Below are 14755 nucleotides of genomic sequence, written 5' to 3' on the forward strand. Positions count from 1 at the left end.
TCAGGAGACTGTTAACTGGCACAGCCTCCAGTTATACCATGTGACAGGTTTTGAAGAAATCTTTCAAGAGAGATAGGCCTGCACCAAGGAAAACATATTATTTTATTTTATTATTGATTTTAATTACCACTTGAGAGTGCTGTCCACTTCCATGGAAGTGGGTGGATTTTCATTTTGCTAAATTTAATGTCAGGAGCAGTGTCATGGGTGGCATCTGAGTTAACAGGTGCCACGTTTCCAACATATTCCAGTGGTGTTTGGCACCCTCTACAGTTTGGAGTCTGTAGGAGGTCCCTTGCTGGCCCATCCTTAATCCAGTTTTGTGCTGTGAGTTCTCTGTGCAAACTTGACTGTGCCAGGGGGCGGGGTTGGGGTGGGCTGTTGGCTGCTCAGCCCACGAGGTTGTAACCAAGGGTCTGTGTTTACCTGGTGTCAGCATCCCTTTCCTACAGGCAGAGCCCTTCAGCCATGCCTGACAAGCAAGGCTTGCAGCCCACAGGCTTATAAAGTGTAGCTGAGCATGAACTCTCACCAGATTCCGTACAATACCTGAAGCTTACGGCGTAATGCTGCCTTCAGTTTCCTAGTCATGATCTCTGTCTTAACCTTAGTCTCCATTCATTTCGGGTTGAAAGTAGGTGGGGTTCCGTATCAGGGCAAGAAGCTGGGATTGGAGGGAACCCAATCCAGGGCAGGGGTTAGCCAAAAATCTGCCAGTTCTGTATGCATTTCAGGGCCTGGGGCCAAGGGACCCTGCAGAAAGATGATGAGGCTCCATCTTCACTCAGGTGACCCTGTTCTCACCTGCAGTGTCCTGGGGCCCCTGGGGGCCATCCCAGAGTCACATGCTGAAGAATGGGCATCAGTCACTGGGGAAACCCATCTGAGTGGCAGAAGCCCATGAGGATGGAAGAAAGTACCATGGAAGGATGGGCCAGGTGGACCATAAGGAGTCACGGGCTAAGGGAAAGCTTTGTAGAGCTCCTGGCTCACCTGTCAGTACAGGCGTTCCCATTTTCTTAGCTTCTCAATCCTCTTTTCCAGATTGTGACCATCTTGGCAAACATGTCTGTCCTAGAGCAGTGTGCCTCTGACGTCATTCAGGAGAACGGTATGTCTTTTCAGTGGTGTGCACGCCGTACAGGTTATGTGGCTCTGTGGGACCCTGTGCCTTTGTGTTTGTGTGAAGGCCTATGTATTCGTGCATGTGGGTCTCCACACTTGCAGGAGCACATGAATGCGTGCTTATGTGGGCAAGTAGGCCAATATGTAAGTGTTTTCTTGCTTCCACGGGGCTTCAATCTAGTGGGAGGCAGACACGGAACAAAAGAAGAGAACATCAGATGCAGAAAGTAAAGCGGGGAAGAAGATAAGGTAAACCCAAGGTAGGAGGGTGGCAATTGGCTATTTCAGTCAGGGTGGTGAAGGGAAGACAGATTTCACTATGATCCAGAAGTAAAAATCTATTCCTACAAAGGATGCATTCCAACTTTAAATCATTCTCATCATATTGGGTTTGGCCACAGTGGAAAGCCGAAGGGTGGGGGATCAGGTCAGGGCAGCTGCATCCCTTGATGCCTCACCTGAGAGCATCTTTTTCCTCTTGCTCCCCTCCTCCCACCTCATGCGGACGGTGTCACCAAGGTTCGGGTGAGGTGCCCGGAAGCTGATCTAAGAGGTCTCCGCTGGAGGGCAGGTCAGCTGGCTGCCTTGCAGCTGGGAACAAAGTGGTGAGGGCTTCCTGTGACTGAGAAATAGGAGAGCAATTAGCAACCAGTTGGAAACCAAGAGATGCTAACGAGGAGTGTGCTGGGAGCCTAGGCAGCTGCCTCTGCCCCTGTTAAGCCCCTTCTCCCTGGTTGCCCCGCTGTTTTAACACGAACACATTCCCCATCCCCCATTGCTCTATTACTAATGGAAAGGCATCATTCTGTGTTAATTTTATGTGATTGGGCTAATAATGAGAAACTTTGTTGAGCTGGCTGAGGGTGAGAGGCTGAAGGGGTGTCTTTTATGGCCTGTTCCTTCAGCACCCAGAGCCTGTAGTTCAAGTGGTCAGTGGGAGTGGGTCTCCATAGGCCAATGGATTTGGGATTGGAGTATCTGGCATCTGTGGAGGATTTTATGGTTTACAAAGTGCTATTGACGGGCTCATTCAGTAAAGTTATTGAGACCTACTAGGTTCTTGGCATTGTGCTGGACAGTGAGGACACAGAGGTAAGTTAAGTCCTTGCCTTTGTTCTAGAGTATCTCACACAGTCTAGAAGGAGACCCCACCTGGACAAAAGTGATAACGTGACAAAAGCGTGACATCTGCAGTAAAGTAATGCAGCAGAGGAAGGAGGGCATGGTGGTTGAGACTGTGAAGACTGGAAACGATTGCCTGGGCTTGAATCCTGGCTCTGTTATTTACTAGTTTTGTGACCTCCATTTTTCCATCTGCAAAATGGGAACAATAGTAATATCTACCTCACAGGGATGATGTGGGGATTAATATAAAGCATGTTAGAAGAGTGTCAGGCACAGAATGAGCTCTGTGCTATGTGTATCTGCTCTTTCAGGAAACAGTGGCCGTCTCATAGGGTTTAAGTGAAGAGAGTTTGATGAAGAAACTATTTAGCAAAGTGGGTCAGGATTTGAGGGACCAGCAGTGGAGGTGATTCAGCCAGGGATCACTGCAAGACAGTAGGACTCCTTGGTCTGGACAGGGCAAGCCTCATTATGCTTTGAAAGGAAGTCCTCCCACCAGGAGGACTCTGACATGCTTTGTCCTGAAGCCTGGTGATTTTGTCTCTGTCCTGCCCTAAACTGTGTGTGAGTGTTGGTGGTGGGGAGCTGGATGAATGGGCCATACTGGAAAGTCAGAAACTCTGACCACTGGTCACCCTTACACTGGGAGGCAGGCCAGGGCAGTCCAAGCTCTTATTTGTCAATCCAGTGGCATCAGTGTTGCCCTTTCAGCTAGTTTTGCTTCTCCCTCAGGGGCTGGGGCTGAGCTGGAGAGAATGTTGAGGAGGGAACATGGCCTTGGGACCTGGTCTCTAAGCTGTAACTGCCCACAACTCTCAGGCAACTTTTGTGGCACAGAGCCTGACCAGAACTTAGGAAACACATTCTGGATTTTGTAGGCAGCCCCAATTTCATTGCATCTTATCTTTTTCTAGATAAGACTTATAAGGTATACATTTAAAGGAAACTTTGTTTTTTATATATTTGTAAGGCTTCTAACATGAATACATTCACATTCATTCATTTGATATTCATTCCCAAATATTTGAGCTAAGCACTATTCCGAATACTTTGGATATACCCATTCAGGAAGTGGACAAAAATCCTTGCCCCCATGATGCTCACCTGGTCGTATATGAGAAACTATTTTTGGTCAGACTCTAGGTACGAAGCTGGGATTTGGAAAATGGCTTCTTTATGGGAACCTTGACCTGGAGGAATTAGTCAAATTTCTTAATCTTGTGGCACTTCCTGAAGTTGTCATTTTGGTGCCCCCTGTTTATGTCCCCATAGGCCATGCCATATATACTCAGGACATTAATAGCTATGACCTTGTCTTAGGGACATTGTGGGCATAAGAAGCCAGAAGACCGTGTTCCATTCAGTGGCCAGGGAAGGGGTTTGTAGAGAAGCCCCTTGCCCCAGGACCAGAGTTTGTGGTGGCAGAGCCAATAGGGGCTGAGAAAGGGAGGGCCTGCAGCATCCCCTGAGGCTGTAGGGGGGAGAAATGGGGCACTTACACAGCTCACCAGAGAGAGAAATGGCCCCTCCTCAGGACTGAATAACCTCAGGGTCCACAACTAAGTTACTCACTGCCCCCTGAATTGGGATCTAGGAGGCTTAGAAGTTGCATCTGGTTCAAGTAAGATTTGGAGAGGCACATGACTGAGGTACTGGCCTGGAAGTGACTCCTATGTGAACTTGAGAAGTCACTTCATCTCTCCACACCTCAGGTACTCGTCTGTGAAATGGGGGAGAGAGGCAGGGGCTGGGCTAGAAGAACTCTAAGGACCCTTCGGATTCTATGGTCTAAGTTACAGGTTGCAAACTTAGATGCCTGCAGGACCCACACAGGTGATATAAATGGATGACGTGGCTCAACATGGACTGGATCAATCTCATTTCAAAGAGTAAGCTTATAATAAGCTTCAGCAAATTGTTGTTAAGCAGAAATGTGGGCCCAGTCTTCTCAGATCAGGAAGTAATTTTTCAGATGCCAGAAATCTGGATTTTTATAGAAATCTCCCAATTTGCATATTAGCAAAAACTTCTTAAAAAATTAGACACTGTGTAAAGCAAGAAAAAAAGCAAAAATACACCTGTGGGCCATATTTGGTTGAATTTCTAAGCTGGCAAGTGCCACTCTGTGCAGGAAAGAAGGGTGTGGGCTGGGGCAGCTGAGGAATACCTCCCACAGAAGATGGACTTTTACTACAACCTGCAGGATGGGAATGATTTAAATGGAGAGTGAGAGGCAAAAGGACATCCCCTGCAGAAAGAATCAGATGGGCAAAGGCATGACGTGGGAGTGGATGTGGGTGTGGTTTTGTAGGCCAATCAGAGGACAGATCTGGCTTCAGGGAAGGGTGGAGAGGTTCTCAGCTGACCAAATTCAAGCCTAAATGTCTTGGTCCAACTACTCCACTCCCTTCCAGTACATGATACCCCTCTAAAACATTTGATCTAGTGATTATCCAGTCTAGGTTTGGGTCACCTCCCACCAGGGGGACCCATTACCTCTGGACCTGTCTCAGATGCAACCAGCATCAGAGGTGAAGAGATGATGGAGGGTAACCAGATTATCTGGGTTCTGACACCAGCTCTACAGCTACTTACTGTGTGACCCTGGGCAAGATACTTCACCTCTCTCTGTGCCTCACAGTGAATTATTATATAGTGCTTAGTTTATGAGGCTGTTGGGAGGTTTTAGGGTTCGTGCATTTACTGTGTGTTTCGCACAGCATCAGGGATGTAGTAAAAGCTGTTATAGCATTTAAAGGAAATTGAAAGGATATCCTCCAGATGTCCCTTCCAGGGGTGTAGTGACTTGGTATGTGGAATCAGAGACTCCCCCAGGGCAGAAGGAGAAGAAGAGGAGGGCTTGTCCAGGTTCCTCCTGTGGTTGAGAGCCCCGAGTCATCCCAACAGCCTTTGCTTGAGCCTGCAGCTAGAGGAAGTCTCCCTGCTTGGGCACCTACCAACTGTTCATCGCTTTCCACCCAGGGGTCCAGCTTATCATGGGCCTGCTGTCTGAGAAGCCAAGGTCTGGGACCCCCGCCGAGGTGGCGGCCTGCGAGCGAGTCCAGCAGAAGGCTGCAGTGACCCTGGCCCGTCTCAGCCGAGACCCAGATGTGGCACGGGAGGCCGTGCGGCTGAGTTGTAAGTGGTGCTGGCTGTGTCAGGGGCGGAGAGGGGCGCCGGGGCTGGGAACGGTCCTGATTTCATGGTGGCGGTGGTGACAGAGGACTCAGAGCAGGGCCGACTGTGCCGGGAGATGCTGGCATGGGGGCCCAGGGTGCAGCCCCAACTTAGCCTCCTTTCCCCTGGGGCTGAAGCAAGAGAGAGGAGGAGTCTAGAGAGGTTTAAGTTGGCCAGAAGAGTGACTCACTTGTAGGCTTCCTGTTAACAAGGACCCCATTCACTCATTCATTTTCTCATTCATTAATTTACTCAGTTATTTGCTTACTCATTTGTTTATTTATCCACACATTCATTCACTCATGAATTCATCCTTTTGTTCATTCATTCATTAACTCATTCATTACTTCATTTAACCACCATTAACTTTCATTAAATCACACATTCATTCATTAACTCATTCATTACTTCATTTATCCACCATTAACTTTTTCATTAAATCACTCATTCGTTCATTCAGTCAGTCACTTATTTACCCAACAAATGTTTCCAGAGCACTCACTCTATGGTAGGCTCTGTTCTGAGTGCTGGGCATATAACACTGATTATAACCGCGTCCTAACCACAGCGGCCTATAGCCTAATGGAGGTGGTGGATATGGAAAGAAAAATTTACACTTGAGTATCACAGAGCAATGCTCAAAGGCTGTCAGTGACACAATTGGCACACAGAGGAAGTAGCCCACACTTATCCAGGTGGTTCAAATAATGTAACAAGGAGGTGACTCTTCAGCTGTGGCTCCGGGAGTTATTTGGCTGTGAGGGCTAGGAAAGGGCACCCAGGTAGAGGCAGGAGATGGCAGTGTTGCCAACCATCCAGGCACTTGGAGGACAGCAAGAGGTGGCCTTGGGGCAGCAGAGAGCTCTGGCTCCAAAATGACTTTACGGAGGATAAATACATACATACAGAATCTGTCTGCATACCTTTCATACCATCTTATAAGGAGTTATTTTTTTCCATTGTTAGAGTTTGAAAAAGTCAATTTGGGTTGAAAAGCAAAGTCATTTATTTGACTTTCCTCTGTAAAGGCTTAGGAAATATTAGTGTACTCAAATGTAGCCTTCTATAATCTTAGCCACAATATATTTTCTGACTCAAATGGGCAGCTGGGGGTGGAGAGGTACTAGGAAGTTCCTCTGATAAAGATGTAAATGTTAACTATAGCTGGTAAAATCAGAAGAACTTGCATGGGAAGTTCCTTCTTGGGAAGACCTGCAATATCTTCTGTGGCTCATTCCTCCACACTGTGGGTGAACTCCATCCTGGCCAGTGTTCTGGCACTTCGGGGTTTGGTTTTGATGCTCCAGCTCATCCTGGCCCTGACCAGGGTCCATTTACACCTGAGGGAGCAGAAAGTCTTCCCTGCCGATTGGCAGCCGCCTCCCTCCACAGGACCCCGTGCAGAGGACTGTGTGTGAGAGATGGGAGCACCTCTGGGTCAGGCCTGGCCAGGCCCACCCCGACCTGGGTGTGAGGGTCTCCCCGTGTCTCACGCAGGTATGTCCCGCCTCATTGAACTCTGTCGCTCACCCTCCAAGAGGAACAGCAGTGACGCCGTGCTGGTGGCCTGCCTGGTGAGTTCCCAATCCTCCCCCAGCTTTCTTCCTGGGCTTTGGGGTTGCAGACCAGGGACCAGGGGAACAGGCTGTGCCACGACAGGCTTGGGTAAGCCGGACAACTTATTCTGGATTTCCATTTTTCTCTTTAAAAGAGTAATACTTGTTTCACTTAATTCATAAGATTGTGATGAAAATTATATGAGGTCATATATGTGAAAGGCAGAGGCCTGGGGAACCCCCATTACCACACATTTAGGACCTTTGAGGTCCTGGGGGATCTGACAGCAGGTCTAGACCAGAGGGGCCCAGCTGGCAGGATGCTGGGTGATGGTGGTGATGCTATGGTGCTTGCAGCATGTGGTAGCTAGGGTAAGATGTCTTCTGCCTGTTCCAAAGTGGACACTGTGAGAAAGCCTCCTTTCCTCCTCAGATAGAGCCGCTCTACTGGTTCTCTTCCAGCTTCGTAGCTCCCTCCTCCTTTGTGGAGTAGGACAGGACAGGACAGAGGATTATTCAGCCAGTCCCCAGGATCTTCACCCTCAACCAAGCTAGCACATCCTGGGAGGTCTCCACCCAACTTCTTGATGCTTGGGTCCACCATGAAAGTACCAGCAGCACCAGATGGGGAACACCCAACCTGTCTCTATATCCTCCCTGCTGGGCTGTATTAAATCCTAGAGCAGAGCAGCTGGAAGCATCCAGGAGCAGGGAAGCCCACTGTAAAAGCCCTTTAACTTCCAGAAGGGGGTGCCAGATCTTTGATTTATCCTCTTTGACTGTGCAGAAGGGATGGATCTAGAGGTCTTTCAAGCTGTTTCACAATAAAGTCCCTTCTCACCCCGTCCTTTTTTTTTTTTTTTTTTAACTGAGCTCATCCCATTTCTGGGAGCTCCTGACAGGCATTGTATGGTGGTAGGAGCAGCAGGCATTACAGTCAGACACATCTGTCTTGGTTTTACCATTAATGAGCCGTGTGATGTTGGGTAGGTCACTAAGTGCTGTAAATTTTATTCAGTAAATATTTGCTAAGTGATTCTATGAGCCATGCACTCTTCTGGGCTTTGGGGATACAGATGTGGGGGGAAAAAAAGACAAAAATTTCAGCTCTGTTGGGCCTTTTATTCTGGTACATGCAGAACAACCTTCACCCTTTTTGTGCCTTGGGTGATCTGGGGAAGCTTATGGACCCCTTCTCAGTATTAGGTTTTAAATGTATATAGTAAAATATGTAGAATTAAAAGGAAAACCATCATATTAAAATAATTATTAGACTATCAAAGCAGGTGATATGTTTATATATATATATATATATATATACACTTTTAAATTAGCTCCTTAAATAAAAGCTAGCCTCAAGTCTTCACTAGCAATGAGCATAAATAATATTGAAGGTACCTCCAAAAATGTAATTTACTGAACCAAACTTGGGTGTGCTTGCCCATGCACAGTAAAGCCAATCAACTGACACCGGGTTGTGGTGAAGGAAAGTGCAGTGGGTACTGCAGGTTGCCAAGTGAGGAGTCCAGGTAGATAGGGCTTAAAAGGCCCAAACTCTCTGAAGGCTTTCAGGGAAAGTTTTTTTAAAGACAGGGTGAGGGAGGGGGGTTGTGTGGTGTGTGATCAGCTCACAGACATCCTTCTGATTGGTTGGTGATGAGGTAAATCAGGAGTCAGCATCATCAACCTTCTGGTTCCAACAGGTCTGGGGTCTAATGTGGGCAGCATACAGTTAACTTCTTCCACCTGGTGGAGGTTTCAGTATCTGTGAAAGAGTTCAAAGGACATGGCTCAGAATTTTATCTATATCCCCTGAGGAGGAACTAAAGGTCCTTGACTTTGTTTAATGGCTAAACTCTTATTAGTTTGTCTTGCTTGACTGTTTTCCTTTCTTTCTGCATTTTCTCACTTCTCTGATTCAATGCACTCTTTGGAACTCGGGGAAGCCTAGGAGACTAAAGTTTTTCTACAGACAAGAGACAGGTAGAGGATATGGAGGGAGATGCTGTTCCAGGAAGGCCCTATAGGGTCTGTGATTTCTATTGGTGAACAAGTAACAGGCACCGCTGAGCCATCTCGATCTGTTGCTACATTCACACACAGCTGAAGGAAAGGCTGTTTCAGTTAGAGGCCAGTGAATGTAAAGGTGTAATTGTTTTCATGCAAGTTCACAGGCCTTCATTTTGTCTGGTCTAGTGAGTAAATGGAGACAGTTAATACCTGGCAAACACATAATCATTGGCCCCAACTACCTTATCTTCACAACTTGGGCAGCCAGCAACTGCCTGACACTGAATAGGCCTGAGAAAATGTTGAGAAACTATAAAGCTCCTTTCAGACACGTGGGCTTGCTATGATTCCTTTTCCATTTTTATCATGAGTTTGAAGGAGAACACACAGAAGGGCGTGGCCTCTATTTTCAACCACTTGAAGGACTTTCTGGTGGTAAAGGGATTACATTTCTCCTTGGGGACAGGTTGTTGGATGCTGAATAGAGCCCCTTCCTTCTGAATCCATCCTTCATGTGCCTGCTGGCCTCATTTTCCTCATGACAGTTTACAATCATGACCTTTCCATGAGCACCCCTTCCCTGGTTCCCTGTTACCTATGGCCTACTGTCCACATACTTAGCCCTTCACAGCCTGGCTCTGACCCACCTGGGGTCTGAAGGCCGTCCACTGCCTCCAGGCCCTGTCCAGCTCGGGTCAGAATGCCCTGAACCACCCTGACACTGTGCTTTGGCCCTTGTCCCAAGCAGATGTCCTCTCTATAGCTCTGCCAGCACCGCCTTCAAGGCTCATATCAAAATCCTCCTCCTTGAGGCTTCCTGGGAGTTCTCTGCGGCTTGGACCTGCCTGCTCGTATTTTATTTTCCCCAGCAGGAAGCATGTTGTGTTATCCTGTGTTTTAGGTGTTATAAGGGGAGGCTCTTGGAATTCAAACACAGGCCTGCCTGATGCTGGATGTCTTGACTTTTTGCCCTGACCATCTTGCTTCCAGCCATGCTTTGTCCCCTTAGGGCTTGTGGCCCTAGTCATGCTACCTTGGCTCATGGGAGGGGATCTGTATTTCTCCCCCTCTACCCTGGAACCTTCTCATGGCTGGGTCCCTTTTCCAGCTCTTGTATCTCCATGGGACCTTGGGTTTGGTGACTGTTTCTTGCCTGGCTGAGGGACTGATGGACTTGTCTGCTCAGCCCCCAGCCCCCAGTGTTGGTGGGTGTTCGTGCTTTGTCTCCCAGAAGGGGCTCCATACTTGAGTGCAGCCCCCTGGCTGGTGAGATGGGGGCTGCTTGGAGCCTGGCCTGGCAGATGGAGTTGGAGGCTACCTCTCCTGCCCCTCCCCAAGACTTCTTCCCAGTTTTAAAGACTCTATTCAGGTGAAGGGAGGACATTTCAATTATCATCTCCCACATCTGGAAAAGTGGCAGCATGGATTGTCTCTTGCAAACAGAATTGATTTTTCCTTAATGAAGTGGCTGTCAGTGGGGTACGGGGCTTAATTCTTGCGTGTTTTCAGACTGTCTGGGAATGAGATGCTGGGAAGGTTGTTAACCTTCTGAGGAAAGCGGAGGCCAAGTAAAAGGCTTCAGAAGGGTGAAGGACCCTTTGAGCTCCTGGATGCTGAGGAGGGGGTGCTCTGAGACCATTTGGGCTCATGATGAACCCTACACACTTTCTGAGGACCCTGGCGAGAGGAGGGTATCTATTTGCCTTCGTGGTTTTTGGGGTCTGTTTCTAGTTCTCTCTCTCTTGTGTTTTGCTTTTGCTTTTCTCTCTGTCTAGAGGTTGCCTCCTCCCTTAGGGATGTTTCTCTCTCCTTATTTCCCCTCCCCCATTCTTTTTATCCCTTTAGTCCTCTCCCCCATCTCTACTACCTCTTCACCTCCTCCTATCTCTCTCCTATTATCCTCCCATCCCCAGGGTGTGCTCTCTTTTTCTCTGATACCATCTCTTTCTCTCTTGATCTCCTGTTATGCTTGGTCTCTTCTCTTTCCCAAGTTCATCTCTCTCTCTCTCTTTTTTTAAAAATTAATTAATTAATTAATGTTTGGCTGCGTTGGGTCTTTATTGCTGTGCATGGGCTTTCTCTAGTTGCAGCGAGCGGGGGCTACTTTTCGTTTTGGTGAATGGGTTTCTCAGTGCGGTGGCTTCTCTTGTTGCAGAGCATGGGCTCTAGGCACATGGGCTTCAATAGTTGTGGCTCACAGACTCAGCAGTTGTGGCTTGCGGGCTCTAGAGCGCAGGCTCAGTAGTTGTGACGCACGGGCTTAGTTGCTCCGTGGCATGTGGGATCTTCCCAGACCAGGGCTCGAACCCGTGTCCCCTGCATTGGCAGACAGATTCTTAACCACTGCACCACCAGGGGAGCCCTCTCTCTTTTAATAGTTCCTTCTTGTTCTGTTTTTCTGATGCTGTCTCTTTTTTTCTGTCTATTATTTTCTTCTACATTTTCTCTTTTCATGGGTTTATTTTCTATCTATTTCTTTGTCTCTCTTTTTTTCTTCCCTCTCTTTTGCTTTATTTTTATGCTTGATGATGTAAAATACATCGATGGTTTTATATTCTCATATCTGTGGAAGATCCCTGGTTCCATTTTTACTGTAACAACTCAAAGGCAGTAAGGTTATTTCTCCCAGTTGGAGCCCAGAGGAATCAGAAAGTGCAATGGAGTTCAGCCTTTTAGCCCTTGGGGAAATCATACCCCAGGAGAGGCAGGACACACTAGTTAGAGACAGTCGCCTGGAGTCTCCTTCCTGCCACCATCGTCTAAGACCCTGCTCATGTGAACAGAGATGCATATCCCTTCTCCTTGAACCAGCTTGGACATGGCAGTGTCTGTTAGTCCAACAGACAACTTAAGCCATCCTCTCTTTTCACCAACTTGGCGATTTCTCAGCAATAGATTACTTCTCATGTCTAGGTAATGAGCTATATGTTTGCCTTGTACTCATTATAACCTAGTGTCCTGGGCTTGCAGCATCCTGTCTCTGTGTGTGTAGGTATGAAGGCCCTGGAGTTGGGCTGCTGTGTGATCTTGGGAAGGCCACTTTTGCTCTCTGAGTCTGTCTCCTTATTTCTAAATTGGATATCATGATACTTACCTTGCTGTATCCTGTGGGGATTAAATGAGATACTATGTAGACACTCAGTAAGAGTGGGCATTCCTCCTTCTTTGCTTCTTCTGCCACTCAAGATAGTCCCCTCTCTCTTTGTTTCCCAAGGGAAGGGCATCCTTAAGCTCCCACCTTGTTCCTTGCTCTGTTCAGGCTTGAGAAAGATGGAAGGAATTAATATTCATTGGGCACTTAGTATACATGGCCTCAGCTAACTGGCAAAGAGGTCTAGGTAGGTACACAGCTCACGTTTATAGTTTCAGGTTACTCTAGCAGTAGAACTCAACATTTGTTTGGTTTTTTTTTCAGCATACCTTTGTAGATACAGAGAAAAATAAAAGTCTCTATCCTTAAGGAGCTTAGAGTCTGGTGTGGGAATAAACACCTAAAAAACAGTTGGGGAGGGGTTTCACATCACGGGAAAGATCTGAGCAAAGGCACATGGATGTAAAACAAGATGGCGTACTCAGGGAAGAGTGCAACACTCAGTGTATGGGGACCTGGGCAGTAGTTTCATTCTGCCTGCACTTCTCTTTCCTGTTCATCCCCATCTTGGTGGCAGAAATTCCATTTCCTTTAACTTTATGACCCTCCTTCTTCTCTCCCTCTCCCCTCCTTCCCATCCCAAAATGCTTTGCTCAGAACCTTGCTGAATTTATGGATAAATGAATAGCCCTTGCTGTTCTAAGGTTTCTATAAAGACCTGGAAGTGAGAATATAATTCCGCTGATGCCTCTGGTAGTTCCAGTCTCTAAGATAAATCTTGAACTTAAATATGTCACTAAATTGACCAAATCCTTAAAATGACAGATCTTCAAAACAATCAGTTTCCTAAGATGACTGAAAAACCAAGATGGCAAGACTAATTAAGATCATGAAAACTTTCAGATGACATCCCCTTTAGTGATCAAGGTACCATTGAAATCAGTGACTATGTAATAAGGTTGCTGTGGTGACCAAGTGACAAAAAGGACCATATCACTAAGGTGTCAAGGTGATGATCATCTCAAATTGGGCTGGTAAATGAGCCACTTACTGAAATGCATCTCTCAGGGAAGTTGAAGGCGCAGTCTGATCTCTTCTGTTTTCTCCTCAGGCTGCTCTGCGTAGATTGGCCGGGGTCTGTCCTGAAGGCCTCCAGGACTCTGACTTCCAGCAGCTGGTCCAGCCCCGGCTTGTGGACTCTTTCTTACTCTGCAGCAACATGGAGGAGAGTTTTGTGTAGCAAGTATGGGAGACAAAAGGCATTCGGCCTCATTCTCAAGCCCCCTCTGAGTACATACCTGTTAACGCACCTGACCACACACCAGCCTCCTCACCTCCTTATTTATACTTAATTTATTTTTTATGTGAAATTAACAGAGGGCTAAACATTATAGCAACATCATCAGGCAGTTTGTGGTCCTTGGGAGTCTTTTTTGTTTTTATTTTTTGACTTCTGTGACTTTTCAGTTGCAGATGTTGAAATGCATAATGGCTAATATGACAGATTGTCATGGGTGATTTCACTTGCTTTTGCTTTCTCTACTCTCACTATATAACCTTGCTTCATTTTTTTTAAAACAAAATCTGGTAACAAGAGTATTTTAGCTGTCCAGCAGTTTTTCTTTTTTTTTTAAAGTTGGAATTGCTCTTTCTAAAATATTTTAAATGCATTTCATAGTTGGACAGAATATACTGGAAGTTCTAGTTTTATTCTTTAATAAATGAAATCACATGAAACGTGTCTTGAATTTTCTGATTAAATTATGTCTTAGGCTAACTTCTTGCTTCCCAAGTTTTCATGCCACAAAAACTTTCTCAACTATTAAAACTGCATAGAAAGTATATTGTTTTCATAGCTGCATAAATGGGTTAATTTCTGAGTGATTTAGTGAGAAATCAAAAGGTTTCCAAAGTCCCAGGAACTCAGTTTCCCTTAGCTTGCTCTTCTTTAACCTCATGGTAAACAGTATCATCAGATGAGGTTTTACTGAAAAATACCTCTTCAAAAGTATACTTGAAAGTAGTGGTGTGCTGGAGTTTGCTTATACCAGTTCACAAGGGACAGTTGTAAGGAATTCCTCCCAGCTCCACGTTCAGTAAGCTCATTTGGTACCTTGTAACTGGAAATACTGAGAGTATTTATACCACATAAATTGGAAGATGCTACAAATCAGAAGCTTTGTGTTGTTGTTTTTTTCCACAGAGCTGGTTTACCAATATCGTTGTTTGAAAGTATCACAAAAATCTATGAATATGTCTGAAAGATTTATTACTATTGTGATATGATTTTATGCAATTCAAGAAAGTTTTGAAATCCATTACATAAGAGGTTAAAAGAATTACATGATCATATCAATATATGCAGAAAAAGTACTTGATAAAATACAATATCCTTTCATGATTTAAAAAAAAACTTTCAATAAACTAGGAATAAAGGGAAATTCCCTCAACTTGCTCAAGATTATCTACAAAAAAACCTACAGCTAACATCATCTATGAAGCTAAGAAACTCAAAGATTTCACAAAAGATCAGGTACAAGGCAAGGATATTGTCTCTCATCACTCCTTTTCAACATCATACTGGACATTCTAGCTAATGCAATAAGATAAGGAAAAAAAACAAGTAGGTATGGTGATGGGTTAGCATACTTGAAAAACAGGATAACCACAA

The 14755-nt window shown here is 46.0% G+C and overlaps 1 protein-coding gene across 2 annotated transcripts in view; it reads left to right on the top strand.

Annotated features, from left to right (window-relative positions):
- INSC (INSC spindle orientation adaptor protein) overlaps positions 1-13416 on the top strand; it is a 125677-nt gene extending 112261 nt beyond the window's left edge. For both annotated transcript variants that reach the window (XM_082660485.1, XM_082660486.1), the window contains 4 exons: positions 1045-1111; positions 5233-5388; positions 6925-7001; positions 13196-13416. In XM_082660485.1, the coding sequence (XP_082516611.1) occupies positions 1045-1111; positions 5233-5388; positions 6925-7001; positions 13196-13324 (429 nt within the window). In that variant the 3' untranslated portion in view covers positions 13325-13416. The remainder of the gene's footprint in view (positions 1-1044; positions 1112-5232; positions 5389-6924; positions 7002-13195) is intronic.
- Positions 13417-14755: the final 1339 nt, after the last annotated feature.

This window comes from Grampus griseus, assembly GCF_964374135.1.
Source record: "Grampus griseus genome assembly, chromosome: 8".
NCBI lineage: Eukaryota > Metazoa > Chordata > Mammalia > Artiodactyla > Delphinidae > Grampus > Grampus griseus.